The sequence below is a fragment of the Lissotriton vulgaris genome, chromosome 1_1 (genome assembly GCF_964263255.1).
Source record: "Lissotriton vulgaris chromosome 1_1, aLisVul1.2, whole genome shotgun sequence".
Lineage (NCBI taxonomy): Eukaryota > Metazoa > Chordata > Amphibia > Caudata > Salamandridae > Lissotriton > Lissotriton vulgaris.
The window spans coordinates 672324869-672346480 of NC_141685.1; the positions used below are offsets into that span (position 1 = coordinate 672324869).

A 21612-nucleotide genomic window follows, 5' to 3' on the forward strand; every position below is an offset into this window, starting at 1 on the left:
CGTGGATACATAATGTGGGGCAAAATGTTATGGAGCCCAGCAATTAAGGGATAATGATGTAACTGCATGTGGATGTTGTCTCACTACTGTCATTCACTCATATATATGGCACATGCGTTCTATGGAAGGCTTTAGTATTCGAGACTAATCTGTATTTAGCCAAGTATTTTTTGACCTATCACTGCACTGTTAAAGGTGTATGGAACAGGACGTTACGATTACTCTAACAACATTTAATAAATGGTGGTCCTCTCGAGGGTGGGAATATCCTCTTTACATCATACTCATCATGCAACAAGATCTAAGATTGATTTTACTCTTACACCGAACACCACAATTCAGCCTTCTGCAGTTTATTTTCAACAAAAAAATCATTGCAAAGTCATAATTCTGACATACCAAATTGTTCTTACTCCCAATTCTTGATAACACAATTTAAACTCCTAGTTTGACAACTAGGATAAAACCTAGATTGGGACATTACCTACCAATAACACACACCACTGAAAAAATGAAACTGTCTTTCTCACAGGAAGCACCTTCAGACAGGGAAAGTGCTTGCAACTTTGGAGAAGCAAATTCCCAGGGACCCAAAGTACCCCAATGCAGACTTGCCTCTAACAATCTGAATCTGTAGACTATAAAGATTCATCAAACTACAGTGTTTTTTCATGATTACAAAAGTTACTTTTGTTAAGTGCATTCTAAATCCCAAAACTAAATGGTCATAAACATATTTTAATGTTTAAATGGCAGTTCAAAAGGCAGACATACTTCTCTAGCCCGTTTTCGAACAAGACAAAATAAAGATGCACTAAGTAGTACACAAACAATAACAGTATGTAAGAAATAAGGCATTTGTGCAAAGGAACTGCAAGGAAAATAACTTGTCATATTGCAGTGCGCCTTGCTTGAGCATGATCTGGATGTGATCGCTTGTATGTGTAAGTGTGTGGCTCAATGCCAGTAAGTGCCAGGGCCCTTGCAAGGAGGCCACTGCAGCTTGCACTACCCATTGCCAGTCCAGCAGTACCAAATGACAGTACCTGCACAACTACTAATATTGCACTGATACAAGTGCGACAGTTCAAACTATTTGAGGCCTCCAAAGCAATAAGGATGGCTTTGGTGGCAGGCATTAGTTGGTTGTAAGTGCCGGTATTGACAATTAAGTGCCGGTGCCGAGCACCAGAATCCACAGGCTCAAATTAAGCACTGGTATGGTTGAGTTCTTGGTTGTTTTATCCCTTTGGTAAATATTCTGAGGAGAAACTTCTGCAATGAAATGGGTTTTAGGCCACTGAGTATGAGTGACTAAGTAAAGAAGAAAAATTATACACTTCAGAAAAATGAAATTTTAGATAAATTAATTATTCAGAATAGACAGCGGAATGTCATGGAAGACACAAAATATAAAAAGACGTGGACAAGGAAGGAATGTTATTCATAATGGTGACAACGTGAACTCATGCGGGATATTTCTTGAGTGAATAATGACTTTCTTATTAAAGGATTTACATTGATGAGTTTGTTTCGCCATCTGACCAATCAAGATACCCATCTAGTTTACAAAATTGACAGTTAATACAATATGTTGTATGGACACCACACGAATCCTCATAAAAGAAGTGGTTTTTACAGAGCACAGAATGAGACAATGCTCAAATTAAAAGAATTACCGAAGTAGAACCTGTGATTGGAGGCTAGTGGGAAAAATATGGCGAGCAGTTGTGCATCATATGAAAGTTTTTTGGGAGCATACATTAACTACATCACAGCATAAGGGTCTTTTATGCCCAGGTAAAAACGTCTATGTCAGGTATACGTTAAAAATCTCTGGATGCTTCGGGAGGAAAAGTTGAGTGAATATGTTTATAGGTGTAGTAGAGAAGCTCTCCATAAACTGGCCCTAACTCATATTTCTATGCCTTATCGATTAGCAGTGGCTGGAGATTTCTGTGACCTTTAATGTTACATTAGAGGTAATGAGCTGCATTCAGAGACGCAGGGATGGCCAAAAGAAATGTTTTTTTGTCTTGTGTATGTGGATAATAATGCAAACACATTTGTGATTTAGAACATGAACGTATTACTTCCTAATAAAATATGTAAAGCAAAAAAACATGTTATTGTATTCCTACCCCTAATGTGAAGTTAAAAGAACCATTTCTTGTCTTGTCTTGTCATAGCTCCACATTGTCTGCTGCACAAAACCTGAAGAGCTCCAAGACATGGAGTGCACACTCTCAATAAAGAGGAAAAATAAAAGTAAGAAATGGCGGCAATGCTAGAGAAGGTGTGAGGGTGGTCACATTGTCGTGGATGTCCCAAGCTAGCAAGAAGGCTAATTGCCTCAGTAAATTAATGGTATGCATGCTTAGTTTTCCAGAAATGTGAGTTCCTAAACAAGAACGATGAAAAAAAAACTAATGCGCTACATACACCAGTTTTGGAGTGGCAACAGAAACGTTGGCTCACAATTATTGTCTGAATTATAAATAATAAAACTCTTGTAGTAAAAGGCAAAATGTTTGCAATTCATTTGGTTGCTCAGTAGATGGGATATGTAGCCACTCCCTTGCTTTCCAGGTCAGGGACAGATTCCTTTAATATGCAGTAAACAAGTTACCAGCACTCCAACTGTCGCGAAAACAGTATCACAGCCGTATATGATTAATTCTTTGTTTATTAGTTACTTCAAATGGTATAATTCCAGCCGGCCAGCACGTGTTTCGTCACAGTAGCTGTTAACAATTGACTTCATCAGGGTTTTCACGACCTATAGACATCAAGACTTGCTAATCGTGATAATGCTTCATAGTACCGAAAATCTGGGGAATAGTATTCCTTGTACATATTCCTTCTCTTGTGCTCACGGATCATTATCACCGACTAATCTTATTCTGCACTTCCATTAAATGGAGAAAAAGGTTCACCTACACAGGGCATTTCCTCTTGGTATCTGAGGCTTGACAGTGGTGATTACTGGTCTCAGATTCTAGGAATATTCAATTAATTTAATTAACTCTAGGAAGAGCAAGTGCTAGTCCTTTTTAACCATTATCAGAGTGTGAAGTGTTTGCATTACTCCTCAAGATGAGGGAATTGAAAGCCGGGTGACATAGAATACGTACAGGTGAATTATTATTGCAGTTACTTTTTATTGCTCTAAGAAGCCTTTTCTTATAGGCTTCAAAGACACAAATGATGACAATCTCAAATAGTGAATCCTGATGTTCACTCATACAGCATGTGTCTCATTTACCTTTGTATTTATCTGAACCAGTCATAACTACTCTATATGCATTCCATGCCACCATTTGTATCTCATGTGTACCCTTATATCAACGGAAAGGCACCAATGATCTACATATCAGTCTTGGAAAACAGGTACCCAAAGGAAAATTCAAGCTGAAACCATTAGACAGTTCTCTGAACATTAACATACCCCAACCATATGCAGAATTTGTACAGAATTCAGGATGGGTGTTTTGGCTGTGGCATTTTTGGCTGCATGCTGGGCAGGTAGAAGACAGAACTGATAAGTGTACATGGTCAGATGTTGCCACTGCGCGCTTCGTCCACTTCCTCTTTCTTTGCTCGCAAAAGCTGGTTCAAAACTGATGTGTCCGAAACTTACTGAATATGTGCAGGATACACACAATAGTGGAAGCTCCAGATTTCGTCTAAGTGACAATCACACAGGAACCAATTTGCTGTTGCAATATTTCTGAACAAAGTTTGTGAAATTAGGAATACAATATCAGCCATTAAATGGGAATATGCAGCATTAATCAAATAATTATTTTAAGAAAAGCTATGCGAATTAGGTTTTAAATGCAACAATACTATATATGGAAGCTGGGTAGTAGTTAAGTAGGCTTAATAGTGTTATTATCCAGGACTTCTATAACGCACAATTCATAAAAGCACTAATATTTTGAAAAATAATTCTTATCACAAAGGGGTATATGAGAACAGTGTTTTTTTAACAAGAACAAAGATAGTGTGGAATGATCAATGATTAACTGATAAATGTAAACATCTGAAACAGCCAATGTGGTTTTAGTAGAAAGGATATAAACAAATCTTACTTCTCCACCTCTATCCAAGCTCGGTATTCTGTTATAATTGCCACTAATCGAGATGTCCTCAAATCCAGTAAGGATCCTGGTCATGCCGCCATCCTCCAGTCTTCTTGGTTTCTGCTTCGATCGGAAGATATCCCCCTGGATCCAGAGGCCTGCTTGCTTTCTGGTACACCACAATGAGAAATGATTGAGCGTTTATTGCAGATCAAAGGGAAGAATGTTATTGCCGCTTCTTTAATGAAAATATATATACAGTTAAAGGTGCTATAGGAATTGGAGTGTTGGTGCCACATTGCAAAGTATTAACATTAAAAAGGCATTCAAAGTATACACCATTGGGGGAACAATTTGAGAAATCAAACCAGAGGATTGAAGAACCAATGAAATTGAGAGACAAAGACCCGGGAAGATCCATAAACATAAGCACATGAAACCTAATGTTTTCAGCAAACCATGTACTCTCTTAAGGACCCTTAACAATGGTAGCACTCAGTGGCGTAAGAACCCCCCTCCCCCCCACCACTCCCACCCCCACACACACACTTAAGCAGCTTTCGCAGGGGAATGCCACTGGGTCCATATGATGGTCAAATACGTCCCAATAAAACCTTTGTTGCTTGTTTAGGAGCCTCTTTGGTCGGCAGATCTGATTACAAGATGCTCATAAAGAACACTGCTGGGAATACCAGGTCAGAGTGGTAAGGGAGGTGGACAAGCAGAAAAAACGAGCACAAGAAAGATGAGAAAGAAAGTAAGCATGCAAGATAATCGATGAGTAGGTGGAAAGCAGGAGCAGAAAAGAAGGTTGGAAGGAAACAAGAGGAAATCAGGAAGAAAGGGTGAAAGGCAGTAAGGAAGGGTGAAAAATAAAAAACGGAATGGATGGAAGTATGAAGAGATAAACAGGTGAAAGGATGGGTAGGTAGATGCATGGATATATTGATGGGTGGTTGAGTGAAAGGATGGAAATGGACAGATGAATTGGTGAATATAAACAAGGGTGACAGGATGGATAGATGGAAGGAAGGATGATGAAAGGGGTGAAAGGCATTCCTCTAACCATGGTCAGGTTGGCTCACTTTGCACCCAAGTGTGATTAGCGGTATGGTGAGGGAAATGGTTCAAGTGGGGTGTTTTTATTTTCTAGCTACTACCTTGGTATCACGGACACTTCAGTACTCCAATTTACCGCTTGTAGTCATTGTTTGATACAAATACATCAAAAAACCTCTTGGGCTATTAAATGGAAGTGAGCCACTCACTCACTGGGAGCAAGTCTAACTTCCTGGTACCGTGTGTACGGCCACCTTCCACACAGCTCTCAATCTGCTTCCTTTCCTGCCCTGGCTCTCAGTAAGACCATTTTCCTGTTCATCTCTCAGCCTGCCTCATACCCTAGGCTTCTGCTGCTCTGCCTTCCCAGTCTCCCTCGCTCATTGGCTCTCTCAATCCATGCCACACCTACCAGTCCAGCTCTGAGCCTGCTTTACCCGTGCCTTTATAAACCCTGGTTCCTTTACTCTTCTGCCCAGCCAGTTCAACCCCTGACCCTACAACCCATGCTCTCGTACTATATTCACTCAATCGGCCTCCCTATGCAAGTCTCTGAAACGGAAAGAAGCCTCCAGAGGAAGTCGGTCTCGCTCGCCTGCGAGAAAACTCCTTTGCTTGGTGTGGGCCTAACTCATTCACAAACAGGAACCTTCGATACCACTGATGAACTCTTTCACTGTGTCTAAAATTGAAAGGCAGTGACAGTGTGTCTCTCTAGGGTAAACAGTGTCAATGGTCTTACTTATATAGTGAAAATGTGAGGTCCTCTTCAGTGATAGAAGTAGGCGGGATCGGAAGGGCACGGCGTGCCCCATCTTTTTTAATTTAACTCAGTCCGTTCCCCATCTTCTTTAATTTGACAATGCGGCCCAGGAGGGCAGGGATGGTCTGAATGTAAAAAGTATTGCGTGATGGTCCAGCCCTGTGTAATGCAGATTGAGGAACGCCCCTGAAGTCGCAACAACCTCCTCCCCCTTCCCCTCTGTATCTGAGGCCACACTGTAGGAGAAGTGTTTCACTGTAGGAGTAATTAATCAGCAGCGAAAACGGCTTCCTTTGGTGGGCCTGCTGCTGCACTTATTTACACCTCATTTAGTGATGAGGCCCCCTGCCAGCCCCCACTGTGAACAATACAATGGTCACACCAGGATGCATTTTCGGCACCACCATTGACCTCATCTGCTCTTTATTTTGGGGTTCATCCAGACTGAAGATGCCACAAGGAAAGGAAGAGCACTCCAGGTGTGGAATTTGTGACAGACTGTGCCCAAACCTTGGCGCTTTTAAAAATAAGCATTTGAAAAGACTCAACTTCAATCTAATTCCATGTACATGCTGTTCAGAATCACACAGTCACCAGGGCTGACTAAAGTCCCAAAAGTGAACTCTTTTTGAAGCATTTTCCACCATAAAGAATGACCAGCATTAAGTGGTTGATTTCCACAAATGCTTATGGGAATTTTGTAATGGTTGATATCGAACCATTTATCCAATTCTATTTTTGTGGCATTCAGAACTTGCATATTTATCTTTTTTAATTTTGCTTGGTGTGCAATATTGTGTTGCTACATCGCATATCTTGGTCATATATTATCACTTACCTTTTGCAGTGCTACTCGGGGCAAACTACCGAAGGTGGGTCACGAACCCCATCGGAAACATTGGTTTACACTCCAAGGTTCCCCTGGTCAGGAAGTGTGGGAACTCAGGCATAGACTTCATTCAGGACCGTGGCCTCTGTCTCCACATCCTACATACTGGATTTGGTGCACATGTGCTTCCTTGTGCTTTACTGCAGTATTCTATTTCAGGCTTGGCAGAAAGGTTTTTAATTCATACAATACATGCTACGGATAACATTAAGGGGACAGCCAACGACTAGAAGCGATTGACACAATTTTTGCTCTACTATACTTACTCTTCTAGAAAATGCTGCTGCGGTCCTATGATGGAACCTGGACGACATATTCGAATCCAAGCAATAGCTTCGGCATGAGTAAATCTGTAGTGCTTCATCATATAGCATGCTATCAATGTACCTGTCCTTCCTAGACCCGCTGCAAATGAGACGTGTTTTTATTAAAATGCATTTGCATCTACTACAATCAAAATTCATTAGGAGTGTAAAACTGCCTACTTCAGGCAACTTACAAGAACATTAAGCAAAGGCAAGATTCACATTCAAGGCAGAAACATCAATTGACATATAAAAGAGGAGAGATTCAAAAGAGGAGAATCAAAATCGCACTGGATACTGGAGTTTAAGAAATTATAATTTAACATAGCTGACAAACACAAAAAGGTGACAGACCTGAAAACTGCAGGCAGATTTGTGAGAATTTTAAGGTGTGGGTACAGGGGCCAACAGGCACTGAAGCAAATATATGGGGCTTAAATCGAATTAGACAACACCTTTCAAAGGCTGCAATAAGAGTTAAAATAAAAAAAGACGTTCTTTAAAACATAAAAGGCTGCTACAGCGAGGAATTAGATGAGTTGTCTCTATAGTAGAGCATCCACTTAGGACATTTCCAGCTTTCGCTTCGCTCATTCCTTAACTCCTCTCATTCTTCATTCCCCACACCTCGTTGCTCATCCCTCTCTAATTGGCCTTCATTGATCATACTTCCACCATAACTTATCTGCTTATTCCCTAATCCTTGTTCAGCATCCTTAACCTCATCCCTCCCATCTCGTTCTTCAGACCATATCCTAGGTTACTCCACACCCCTTCATGGTCCCTATTCCTCCCCCTTCTTTCCTTTACCACATTGGTCATCTTTTACTCTGCATCCCTCATTCCCCCGTTATTTCACACCCCTCACTCTTCGTCCCAACCTCCTCAAGAGCAATGAGTGCTATGGGTAAATGATGATAGCCTACTAGAATGCACGCTATCCGTTGTAGATCATTCTCTTCCCTCACTCTTCAGTTCTTATTCCTCACTATCTTTGAATCCGCAATCCTCGCTCCTGCTTCCCATTTCTCATCCAACTTCCCTCTCCTATAGGGTCTGGTGATGAGAGAAAGTACTTATGTGTTTAGTTGTGGTCGAAAAACAAAATCATTCAATGCTGGAAATGATTTACATGCACACCAAAGTGAAAAGGTGTTTTATACTATATGGTGGGTTCAACTGATTCATGAAATGCTACTAGAAAGATGGTATAATTTGTTGCTGGGTAATAAATGATTAAAGGCACATCAATAAAGTATCTCAATAATTCAACTTCAATAGAAGTGAACCCTGTTTGTCGCACAACTCCACCCACCCCTTTTCGGTTTCCAAACAGTAAATGTTTACCTGATTCTGATTATCAATGAATCATTAAAACTCCCCTTGAATTTTCTGTCATAATATTGGTGAAAACAGTGTTCTGAATATTTTCTTACATTAACAGAACTGCAAAAGTATATGCGCATGTGAATAGGAACTGAAATGACCTATAGTGCTAAGGAATCAGAATATGCAAATATGTAATGCCCACATACTGTGCGCCTGCATATGGCTTTCAGTCATTTGTTTCTCTCCTGTGTATTGCACAGTCTATGAAAAATAATGTGTACCTACTTTCTATATACATGTGTGAAGGAAGTGGTCTCTTTATATGATAAAACAAAATGAGATATCTTGTAGTGAGTTCAGGGGTTCCCTTATGAGTGGACAGCGGGCTTGTTTTGGCAACCTCAAGGTGCCCTGTTAAGGGGTAGTGTGGTCAAGCAGCCTTAGGCACTAACACAGAGGTGTGCAAGACATCTGAAAATACACACAATGGTCAATAAATGAGACACCTGGTTCAAAAAGGAGCTCCACACCAATTTATAAAAATAGCAAGTATCTTAATATATATTCAGGCATAGGAAGAAAACCATTCGGGTAAGTAGGTTTTTAAATAGGAATATTTTCAGTTTGAAAAGTCAACAGTACAATTTCGGAGTTCTACAATGTTAACCTATGGGAGGAAAAGCATATGCGGTTTATCGGTTCTTGTCAGTAACTTATGGTACCCTTCTCCACGATTGAAGGCGAGTGGTGGGCAAGGTCCAAGTCAGTACCAGCAGAAGACCACCAGCGGCACTAGGGCGGCCAGGTGACGAGATGCACAACAGTGTTGTGTGCCTAATGTTATCCAATTAAGAACGGCCATGGTACAAAAAGGCTGCAGGAGGGGACTGTGAGACCAGTCCGGTAAAACATGGTGGTTTTGGGTCTTGTGATGTTGGGGGACATGGGGACATAGTTGGTACTCTGCCCCTCGGGATGGGGCATCTTGTTTCTCTGTCCAGCAACACTCGCGGTTGAGGGGGCCTACCAACAGAGGCTGCAGGCGACGTCTGGGAGTTCAAGGGGAGACACTTCACAGTGGACTTTGTACCTCGAGTACCACGCTGAAAGTTGGCCCACTTTGATACAGGCTGTGGGGCTCGGTGCAGTGGTGCTTAGCGGCAGGTTTTGGCGGGCCGGAGTCTTCTTGGTCTTTATTCTGCTGTCTGCAGGATGTAGGTGACAGTTCCTGGGAGAAGGCTGGATGGTCCCCCATGGGTTTGGGGACTCAACAGCTCCAGGACAAGTTAACTTTTGGCGCAATAGGCAAAATCAGCAGACAGGCCTGCAAGGTTGGCACCAAGTCAGTAGGTGGGTCTTCTGTTCTTACTGTGCGACTCTTATTAGTCTTCTTTCTTCAGGTAATCAAGATCTCCTCTTCTGGTGCCAAGAACTTCACGCAATACTTAATTTAGGGTGTTGGACAAGGGTAGGTTAGTAGCCAATGGGCTAATGACCCTTGGGGTCACTACACGCCCATATGACTACTTCCTGTTAGAAGTGGTTATAACCCTGTCCCAGAATTCCTAAGTATGCCATCACAAAGATTTCTACTTCTGAAAACTCATGTCCATCTCAGTTTAGCCCACCTTAGGTGTGGTACCACCCTGAGAGTGGCACGTCTACCCGACTAGTTACTCTTCCCGCTGGTCCAGGTGCCACAGTCAGCTTCCTCTCTTGTGAGGGGGGAGCCAGATTTGCATTTGAAAGGCGGCAGCTCTATGAAGCTTGCCAGGCTAGGAAGGCTAATCAACAGGTCATCCTGTGGGAGGGGGTGTTACACTGTCTTCCCAGGCACGCTTTTGTTCAGGGTATCTTGAGATCAATGGCTCTCACCTTAGCATATCAGAACAGTGTCTCAGGTGGCAGGTTGGCAGAAACCAGTCAGGGAGCACACCAGAGGCTTGTAGGTTTTCAGGGGGCACTTCTAGGGTGCCCTCTAGGTGCATGTATTGATACATACAACACTGTAATCCGTGTGGGTTTATCAATACGAGATATTTGATACCAAACATCCCTATATTCAATGAAGCCATCATGTAGCTTGGGAACTCGTTTTTCACCACTGTCCAGCACATGTTTTAAAATGGCTTCCCTGGTCACATGTACTGGCAGTAATAGGGGTGACCAGCACAGGGGCACATCTGCACATGCAGGCATGCCCTCAGATGTAATATTCAGCACCCTGCCTTAGGGACGTCAGGCCTGCTGTAGGGGTGACTTACAATTATCACATGTAGGCGATATGGCACACAGGGGTGTGTGACATGTTGTGCTTTCACCTTTGTCTGCACCAAGACATGCAACCTCCAATGGCAGCCTTGCATATGCTTGGTGAGGGGTGCCTTAGGGTGGCATAATTCATGCTGACCTTAGGGCCCTCCTTTAGTACCTCAGGCCCTAGGTACCAGGGGTACCATTTACTAGGGACTTACAGAGGGTGCTAAAGGTTTTTCCAATTGGGGGAAATAAATGCAGTTTTGGGAAAACGTTTGGCACTGGGGAACTTGTTAGCAGGAATCCAGTGCACTTCCTGTCAAAATCACATCAGAGAACAGGCAAAAAAAAGGGGGGGGGGTGACAATGTCAAAAAGGGTTACTTTCCTACAATGTGTTTAAATAACTAATACCAAATAAATGTTTTTTCAAACTAGATATTTGCTTCTGTGTTAACGGACTTAATTTCCAACATTAAACTCTTGTCTAGTTTGGTACAACTAAAACAAAATCTACACTTTCTCCTTCTAGAGGAGAGAAGGATGGAGAGATGGTGAAAGGAATAAGGATGTCCTAAAATAGACACGGTAACTGTAGGAAAATGACCCTCTTTGAGGGGTTACCCCAAACTTCTTGCATTCCTCTATCTCTTTTTCTGTACTCATGTTTGTTGACATTTTACCACTGCTAACCAGTGCTAAAGTGCTTGTACTTTCTCCCCTTATCATGTTAACATTGGCTTATATTGAATTGGCATATTTAATGTCCTTATAAATCTCTAGTAAGGTGCACTAAATGTGCCCAGTGCCTGTAAATTAAATGCTACTAGTGGGCCTGCAGCACTGATGATGGTGCCACCCATATAAGTAGCTCCTTAACCATGTCTCAGGCCTGCCATCGCAGGGCATCTATGTCCAGTTTCTGCCACTTCGACTTGGCATTCAAAACTAATTGCCAAGCTAAGTCACCCCTAAGGAAGGCCCTTGGCAACCCAAAGGGCATGTGATATGTAAGTAAAAGGTAGGGCAAGTATTTTCATGTTTTACCTGTCCTGGTAGTGACAAACAACTAAATTGTTTTTTCACTCCTATGAGGCCTACTCATCTCATAGGCTAGCATTGGGAATTCCTTAATATACCTTTAAACTGTAATTCCTGATCAGAAAGGATTAGCCTTTTCATGTTTTATATCTTTGGAATAGTAATGATAAATCCTCTTAACTGGTAAAGTCAGACTTAACATTACTATTTTAGAAATGCCAATTTTACAAAGTGGACATTTCCTCTCTCTTACTGCTCTGTGTGCCTTACAGCCTTGTCTCTAAAACAAGGCTGGGCTAGGTGACAGTTCCTCTTTGTGCATTCCTTCTAGACAATCACAAACACAGGAAGAGCTGGGTGTGATTGAGAACCAATCTGCATTCTGATGGGTCTTACTGGGCACATGGGAGGAAGGGGCTCACACTTACACTTCAAAGGGTAGTGGCCTGATCCCACACAAAGGATAGTTAACTCCCCCCCCCCCCCCCCCACCACCACCACCACCCCCCAACAGGTAGTCTGGAGCCAGGGCTGGGTTAAAAGGGATACTGGTGCACTTCAAAACCACTCTTTGAAGTTTCCCCCACCTCAAAGGCACATTTGGGTATAAGTACTGAGTCTCTGAACCCATCAAATCAAACGTTTGGACCTTGACTGAAACTCCGTCAGAAGGACTGCGGTGCTACCCAAAGTACTCATCTGGAATGCTTTTCTGTGTGTTGCCGCTGGCAAGTCTGAGAAGTGAGCGGGGTGCTTCATCTCCTCCCAGCACAGTTCTGAGCAGGCCAGGCCACCTTTCCAGACACCCCGAAGGCACTGAAATGAAGGGAAGTGCCAAATCCTGAAGCACATTTGTTCTATTTTTCTGCGATGTTTAAAGGCTTACGGTAATGTCTATAAGAGAGCCTCACTGCTGCCTGGTACTGAATTTTGACCCTTGCTATTACATTAGCTTAACTTGTGATATCCTGATTGGATTTCTGTCATTTTGGTTGGACCCTGCACAGACAAAAAATCATTATTTTTCTAACATGGATGGTGTGGGGTCTTGTTTTGTGCTGTATTTACTATGTTGTTGCATGGAATATTGCTCAAATACTTTACATATTGCTTTCTACGTTCAGGCTGCCAGCTCAGAGCCAAATTACTGGGGGGAGTCAGCACAGGATAAGCTAGTATTGTGTTTAGACTTACCCTGACTAGGATTGTGGTCCCTACTTAGACATTGTGCATACCTCTGCCTCCTGGAGACCCGGTTTCTAACAGTAACATGCATTTAAGGCTATAATTTTTTGGTCAGTCCAATACCCACTCTTGAAGGGAGGAGAGGTGAACACAGAGACTGATGAGGAGGAATGAGGCTTGATGGATGAAGAGTGAAGAGTGAGGGATAAAAAGCAAGGGGTGAAGAGCGAGTAGTGATGAGGAAGGAGTGACGAGACACCCGAATCATGAGGCATTAGACATGAGTGATAATGAAAGTGTGAGGAGTAAGGCAGCAGAGAACATGTGAGGGATAAGGAGACAGGTTGGTGAATTAGAGAACAACTGAGTAGTGGACGAGGGATCAGGGCTAAGGTGTGAAGAACAAGCAATGAGGAATGAAGGGTGAGGAATGAACCTTGAGGAAAAAAATAGATGAGAAAGTGTTGGACTTGGCCCTTTTTGCAGGGTCATCCTTGAACTTTTGACTTCCCTCCCAGCCTTTTTTCGGACATGGTGTTGGTGGTTCTAGGACTCTGGGCACTTTAGCACTACTGTCCAGTGAAAAGTGTGTGTGCTCTTTGTGGTAAAAATGGGAAAATTGGTTTACACCTGTTTGGCATATTTAATTTACCTGTCAGTCCCTTGTAAAGTGGTATCTCAGATACCCAGGGCTGGTAAATTAAATGCTACTGGTGGGCTTGCAGCGCTGATTGCGCCACCCACCAAAGTAGCCCTTCAAACCGATCTCAAGCCTCTGCCATTGCAGGGTCTGTGGGCGCAGTATTACTGCCGCTGTGACATGGCACCTAAAGTGTGTGCCACATCTGTGACCCCCCTTTTACTACATGTCAGTCACCCCTAAGGTAGGCCCTTGCTAGCTCTATGGGTAGGGTGCCTTGAAGGTAAAAGGTAGGACATGTACCTTAAGTGTGTGACATGTCCTGGTAGTGACAACCCGCCAATTTGGTTTCTCACTGCTGTGAGGCTGCCCTCTCACAGGAATGCATTGAGGATTCCCTGATAAATGTTTCAGTGGTAATTCCGGATATGAGAGGAGCAGCATGGTCAAGTTTGGTATGGTTGGAATAGTATTAATAAATGCTGCGCAATGGTGTGCGCAGATTTATTATCCCTATTTTAGAAATGCCACTTCTAGAAGATGGCATTTCTGAGTGCTACGTGTCTGCCTGCCTGATGTGGATTGCATGTCTGGCTTTGGAGGGACAGGGGCTGGTGAGGTGTGTGTGGCTCCAGGGAGGGCAGGGTGAGCCAGCGCTAGGCTGAATGGGAGATCTGCATTTGTAGTAGTGGGAGGAGTAGTCCCCTGAATAGGTCCGTGCCTGCCTAGGTGAAGGCTGGCTCTGCCCCCCTGTGGTGGTCTGATGACCGAGCCCCCACCCGACGATGGGGGAAGAGGAGCCCTGTAAACAGAGTGCTCCAAAGAAAAAACAAAACAGTTCAGGCTGGTTCCCCTAAGCCCTGGCCCAAGGGCAGGCAAAGGAAAAGGTACTATAAATATGAGCGCTATGACCCCATGAAAAGGTTGTGCTTTTTGTGCTTCCTTTTGCTGTTGCAGCTGGGCCCCAGGAGGATCCGCCACTAGGGACTGCGTCCCTGCTGGAGGGCCCTGTGAGCTGGCCTACCTCGGCCCAGCCTTGTGCCCTGGAACTTTGGCCTTAGTGCCTTCATGGCACTATATTGCTCTCCCAGGATGGGGAGAGTGCTGGGGCTTTGCAGCGCGGAGCTGCGATAGATTCTGAGGAAATCCCGACGTGGGGATTACCCCGCATTGATGCCTGGTAAAGCGGGAGCCTACCCCACATTGTGGTGATTCCCTGAAGATAAAGCGGGAGCCCACCCGCACTGACAATGCTTGGTGGAGCGGGAGCCCACCCCACATTCATATTTAACAGCAGGAACCTATCCCACACTTGAAAAGTCGAAGAGCCGCTGCAAGCGGCGAAACCGGAAGCCAGGCTGGAATAAAGCCAGATTGAGGGTGTGACCGGCTGGCAGGAGAGGCGGAGCCTCACTGGCTTTTTCGGCCTTGGGGGCATTTTGTTTTCATAGGAAGGAATGGGTGAGAAGCACCCCACGCCCCCAGCGCATTGTGCACCGTGGTTTTGGCTGCATTGGAAGCAAAAGGGTCAGTGAAAGGCCCCAGTTAAAAGCCCTGACATTTTGGACAAAGGCCATTTGAGCCCCACAGTCGGCCAGTTGGCATTGGGTCAGCCTTATGGTATAGACAGGGCGCAAGGCCCTAAGGTGATTTATGCACTTAGTGTTATTGTGGTGCACTAACAAATGTTTGCATAATGTGTTCATGCTGATGGTTGCCAAATGTGATTTATGCCTAGGGTGTTTATGCTTCTGATGTTTATGCAGAATGTGTTTTATGTTGCTATATATGATGCCAAGTACATTATTTTACCATTAATCACTGGTTGTGTTTCATGTGTGCTACTAGTGCTTACTAAAGGTTTTGAAAGTGGTCTGATTGGGCCTTGTCCTGTGTATATAAGCCCCTGAGAATACTGCCTAGTGCCAGTTGGCACAGTGTATATGTGTGATTATGATTCTAATGTGTTTTGGATAATACAAAGGCTATTTTTTCTATAACCTTGTGTGGAGTTTCTTTTGTAGTGTAGCTAGTGTGTTGCTGATGTGTGCGAGTTCCGCAAACGCTGTACACATTGCCTCTGGGATAAGCCTAACTGCTCATGCCAAGCTACCAAGGGGGTGAGCAGGGGTTATCTTCGGTGGGCAACTCCCTCGCCCTGACTAGAGTGGTGGTTTCTGCCTGGCTTAGGCGCATGCCCTAGCCAACCAGAAATCCTATTTCTAACAGAAAGGAATACTGAGGAATGATGATTGAACAGTGCTGGATGAACGATGAGGTGCGAGTATGGAGGACTCGTAGCTCAGTAGTGAGGGATGAGGAGTGATGTGTGCGAGAAGAGTGAGGATGAGACGTGAATTGTAAGAATGTACATAATAAGGTCATATGACAAGACAACAATGACGGCAAGCATTGGGTGATAGTACACATCTCTCCCTGACCCTCATGTTCTCATGGCTATTTAAAATCGAGGACATCTCAGTTCCTTGCAATACAAAAGTGTGTAGTGTTATTTGATGAGAAGTTTGCAAAATACTAAGCTACTGCTAAAGCATGTGGCAAGATGGGCATCCTCTTGTGGTCCTAGAATGTGTAATTATTCATAATAGATGAAGATTGCTAGATCAAAAGAGGTCCTGTATATAACTTCTAAATGTAATAAATACATACAAATATCAATGCTTTTACAAAAGTAATTGGTACATAAGAAAGTCTTTGTTTAATTGCTGGAAGTTTAATGTGATGTGAAAACACTGCAAAATGTCAGGGGATGTTAAAGTTTCACACACTATTCTTCACATGAATGAAGGTTTAAGGTTTAACCTAAGGTTTAACCTAAAACACAGATCAGCACTTCTGTCTTGTCTGAGTTAAGTTTAAGGCAGTTAGATCTCATTCAGTCTGCTACGTTGATCAGGCCGTTGTAGAAGTTGTCTCCGGTGGTGAACTTGTCGGTCAGAGAAACTGTGAATGTATGTTTTTCCATAGTTGGGCTGGATTTATTAAAATACTACAAATGCATTCAAAGATAACCGCCATGGATGTGCGAACCTCCTTCCAGGAATATTGTGGGGAAAGTAAAAAAATATCCCAGGAATGTCAGGAATTTTAAAAAAAGTGTTGAAGAGTTGTAATGCACAAGTTACTTACTTTCGGTAACGATATATCTGTAAGAAACAGTAGTTAGTGTTAAGATTCCTTACCTCAGAATATCCCCAGGTGTCAGACTGGATCCGGAAAGTTTTGCGTAGCAGTACCCCTGCGCGTCGCTATGCGTCGTCTGCGGCTCCGTGTCCGTCGGCGGAATGACGTCAGAGTACTTAGACGCCACCCTTGCGCGCTGACGTCAGTTCTTGTACATAGCTTTCCGTGCCAGGAAAGCAGAGCCATGCTAGAGACAGACACTGGTGCCATAAAACTAGGGCCCTCAAAGGGAAATACCTTGACTCTAGATATCGGTCCGCATAACGGGGAGGATGAGTGGAGCAGTAAGGAATCTAACACTAACGACTGTTTCTTACAGATATATTGTTACCAAAGGTAAGTAACTTGTGCATCTGAAAGAAACAGGTTAGTGTTCGATTCCTTACCTCAGAATAGATACACCAGCAATACCAACCCCGGTGGTGGGTCTGCAGACCACGATCACACCAGAAAGTCCTGGAGAACGGAACGGCCGAAAAAGCCATCTCTCCGTACTTGGCTGTCAAGGCAGTAGTGTCTAGCAAACGTGTGCAGCGAGGCCCACGTAGCTGCCTGACAGATATCCTGCAAGGGGACTCCCCTGCCCAGGGCAGTAGTAGCCGCCGTGGCCAGAGTGGAATGGGCCCCCAGCCCAACAGGTGGCTCCTTTTAACCAAGGAGTAACAGACCTTGATGCACAACACGACCCACCGAGAGATGGTCCGTTTGTGCACCGCCCGTCCCTTCTTTGCACCCACGTAACAAACAAAGAGCTGGTCATCCACCCGGAACTGGCGTGTGCGATCAAGGTAGAAGGAGAGCGCACGTTTTGGGTCCAGACGGTGGAGCCTCTCTTCCTCTTTCGAGGGATGCGAAGGCGGAAAGAAGGTGGGCAAGGTGATGGACTGCCCAATGTGAAAGGCTGTAACCACCTTGGGCAGGAAAGAAGGAAGCGTTCTTAAAACAACCTTGTCCGGATGGATAGAAAGGAAAGGAGGCTTAGAAGATAGAGCCTGGAGCTCACTCACTCTCCTGGCAGAGGTGATGGCAACTAGGAATGCAGTCTTGAGAGTCAGAAGAAGAAGAGGGAAATTGTGAAGTGGCTCCAAAGGAGCGCACATCAGGTAGGTTAGAACAAGGTTCAAGTCCCACTGAGGCATCACGAAAGGAACAGGAGGAAACATGTGCGTGATGCCCTTCAAGAATCTATTTACGACAGGGGACTTGAAAAGAGTAGGTTGATCAGGAAGCCTCAAGAAAGCAGAAATTGGAGAGAGGTAGCCCTTAAGAGTGCCCAGAGCAGAACCCTGCTGGGCAAGAGAAAGAAGGACGAGGAGAACCTCTTAAAGGGGGGCAGAGAGAGGATCCACAGCCTTTGCTGTGCACCATGCCACAAATTTGTTCCACCTGCAGGCATATACCGATTTTGTGGAGGGACGCCTGGCTGCCAGAATCACATCACAGATGTCAGGAGGCAAGTCAAATTGCCTCAACTGCCGCCGCTCAATCTCCACGCATGGCGGTGGAGGCTGGACAGGTTCGAGTGGAGGACCGTCCCCTGCTGCTGCAACAGAAGGTCCTACTGAAGAGGCAGATGAATCGGGGGATGGACTGACATGCTGAGTAGCTCGGGATACCAGTATCTTTGTGCCCAGTCCGGAGCCACAAGGATGACTTTGGCCCGGGTCTCGCCTGATCTTCTTCAGCACTCTGGGCAGAAGTGGTATAGGTGGAAAGGCGTAAAACAGACCGCAGCTCCACTCGCGACGAAAAGCGTCGTCGAGCGAATGCCGCCTTGGAAATTCCAACACGCAGAACTGATGACATTGAGCGTTCTCTACATTGGCGAATAGATCTAACCAAGGCTCTCCCCACTGCTGAACTAGACCTTGCGCCACGTCCGAGTTCAGACGCCATTCATGACCCATCATGCACCGGCGGCTGAGTTCGTCCGCCCTGGCGTTCAGGGAACCTGCCAGGTGTTGAACCACCAGGGTGACGCCCTGGTGTTCCATCCATGTCCAGAGGGGTAGAGCCTCCTGACAAAGGGTCCACAACCCCACCCCGCCCTGTTTGTTGCAGTACCACATGGCGGGTGGTGTTGTCCGTGAACACCTTCACTACACTTCCATGGATAGAGGGAAGGAATGCTTTCAGAGCAAGCCGGATCGCCCGCAGCTCCAGAAGGTTGATGTGGAGCCGGGACTCCGCCGGAGAACAGAGGCCTCTTATCTCGCTCTCTCCCATGTGGCCTCCCCATCCCAGGAGGAACTCATCTGTCACTGCTAAGTGCTCCGGTTGGGGAAGGGAGAGAGATCTGCCGCTGACCCAATCGCGGCTCGTGAGCCACCCCTGCAACGGGCTCGCAATGCCCTCCGAGATCCAGACGCAGTCGGACAGGTTGCCCTGATGCTGTGCCCACTGAAACTTCAGGTCCCACTGCAGAGCCTGCATCCGCCACCGGGAGTGATGCACCAGAAGGATACAAAGCCATCAGCCCCAGGAGCTGCAGCGTCAACCTGACCGAGACTCGGGATAAAGGCTGAAAGACCGGAATCAAAGCCTGAATATCCCGACCCGCTGTTCGGGGGGATAAACCCGAAACTGCGCTGAGTCCAGAACCGCTCCGATGAAAAGGAGCCTCTGTGAGGGGCACAGGTGTGACTTTGGCACGTTGATGGAGAACCCCAGCGAGTGCAGGAGGTCGGCCGTAGTCTGGAGGTGGGAGACGACTGTTTGGGGCAAGCCCGCCTTCAACAACCAGCCGTCGAGATAGGGTAAGACTCAAACCGCTAATCTGTGCAGATGAGCTGCGACCACCACCATCACTTTCGTGAACACCCTTGGGGCGCTGGTAAGGCCGAGGGGGAGCACGGTAAACTGAAAGTGCTTGTGGCCTACCGTGAACTGCAGGTAACGCCGGTGGGCCGGCAGGACGGGGATGTAGAAATATGTGAACTGCATGTCCAACGCTACCATCCAGTCTTCTGGGTCCAGGTCAGCTAGGACCTGAGCCAAAGTCAGCATCTTGAAATTCTCCTTACGGAGGAAGCTGTTGACGCTCCTTAGATCCAAGATAGGGCGTAGGCCCCCTTTGCCCTTCTTGGGTACCAGAAAGTAGTGGGAATAGCAACCCCGTCTTACTTTTGGCCCAGGAACGCGCTAGACGGCGCCCTTGGCCAAGAGGGCCGTAACTTACTCCTGCAGAAGTTGCAAGTGATTCCCCGAAATGCGGTGGTACTGCGGTGGCATTCCTGGAGGGGTCGACTCGAAGGGGAGGGAGTAGCCCCTTCGGACGATTTGCAGCACCCACCTGTCTGATGTGATGAAGCGCCAGTGGAGGAGGTGATGGCAAACCCGGCACCCCACTGGTGTCGAATGGGCCTGAAAACTCGGACTAGGAGGATTTTGAGGCAGATGCTGCGGGGGAGGGTGTGGACTGACCTTGCCGGTGTGCCACGGTGGTTACCACGTCGAAGTTGGTTCTGCGGCCTGTGGCTAGCTGGACGTGTGGAGGCGCCCCTTCCTTGGCCACGAAAGGCACAAAAGGCGGAAGTCTGCTGGTGTTGGCAGAGGCTCAAGGACTTGGCCGTAGCCATGGAGTCCTTGAAACGCTCCAGCGCGCTGTCCGCCTTGTCACCAAAGAGGCGACGGCCATCAAAGGGCATGTCCATAAGAGAGGCTTGAACATCGCCCGAAAAGTTGGCGGACCTCAGCCAGGTGTGGCGGCGAACCGCCAACGTTGTTGCAATCGCTCTGCCTAGTGAGTCCGTGGTATCCAGTCCACACCGAATAGAATATCGTGCTGCATCCCTACCCTCCGCAAGGGCTTGGGTAAGCTTTGCCTGGACCTCCGCTGAGCACTGCGGCAGCACTTCCACAACCGTATCCCACAAAGAGTGGGAGTAACGGCCAAAAGGCAGGCGGTGTTGACAGACCGCAACCCCAAACTCAGTGAGGAGAACAGCTTCTTACCGAACTGGTCGTACCTTTTGGATTCCCGATCCAGAGGGGCGGTCGGGAATGCAGTCTGGGAAGTTGAGGCCTGGATCACCAGGCTCTCAGGGGTGGGGTGAACAGTCAGGAAACTGGGGTCGCCCGGTGTCGGGCGATGGCGTCGGGCCACGTTCTGATCTACAGGGAGACCTGTAGAGGACTTGGACCAGGTGCCCAACAGAACGTCAGTGAGGGCTTCGTTGAACGGCAGGAGAGGCTCCAAGGAGCTTGCCTGCTGTTTCAGCATCTCAGTGAGGAGGTTAGTCCTCACGGCCGCGACTAGGAGCTCAAGAGCCAAGGCCTTGGCTGCCCTAGTCAACCCCACGCTGTAAGCAGCCCCCTCCTCCGTAGCCACGGTAGGAGGGGAGACAAAACCAGTGTTGGGCGAAGTGTCCAGACCATTGGCCTCCTCCAGTTCGCCTGCCCAGTCCTGGCTTAACTGGCACTGCAGTGCCAGAGGGTCCTCAGACCCCTCCCAATCCCCCTCGTCATCCATCTCCTGAAGGTCAGGAAGAAATGATGGAGCCGGGTCGTCGGTGAAGGGCTCACCGATCGGCGCCGGTCCCACGCCGGATCTGGACCGGGGTGGGGATCGGGGGCGGCGACGCCCGAGGATGCCCGAGGACAGCGCCAGGGCGACACCCTTGGTGACTACGTCGACAGAGGGGTCGTTAGGTCGACCGGCGTCGTCACGGATCCAGGCCTCGATCCTGAGGAGCCCTACGGCACCGGGGCTGAAGCACCCAACGGCGCCGGGGCCAAGCCGACTGCCCGCTTGGGCTCCCAGACCGGTCAGCGGGGCCCGAAGGCATCTTGGTGCGACCCAGCGGAGGGAAGCGCAACCTCATGGCCATGAGGAAGGCGCTGATCTCCTCCAGCATC

At 46.5% G+C, this 21612-nt stretch overlaps 1 protein-coding gene across 3 annotated transcripts in view; it reads right to left on the reverse strand.

The window, feature by feature from the left end:
* The window catches only part of CDC14A (cell division cycle 14A), a 541681-nt gene that overhangs the window by 106329 nt on the left and 413740 nt on the right, over positions 1 to 21612 (reverse strand). For all 3 annotated transcript variants that reach the window (XM_086954444.1, XM_086954436.1, XM_086954453.1), the window contains 2 exons: positions 7063 to 7201; positions 4095 to 4254 (listed from right to left, as the gene is read on the reverse strand). In XM_086954444.1, the coding sequence (XP_086810570.1) occupies positions 4095 to 4254; positions 7063 to 7201 (299 nt within the window). The remainder of the gene's footprint in view (positions 1 to 4094; positions 4255 to 7062; positions 7202 to 21612) is intronic.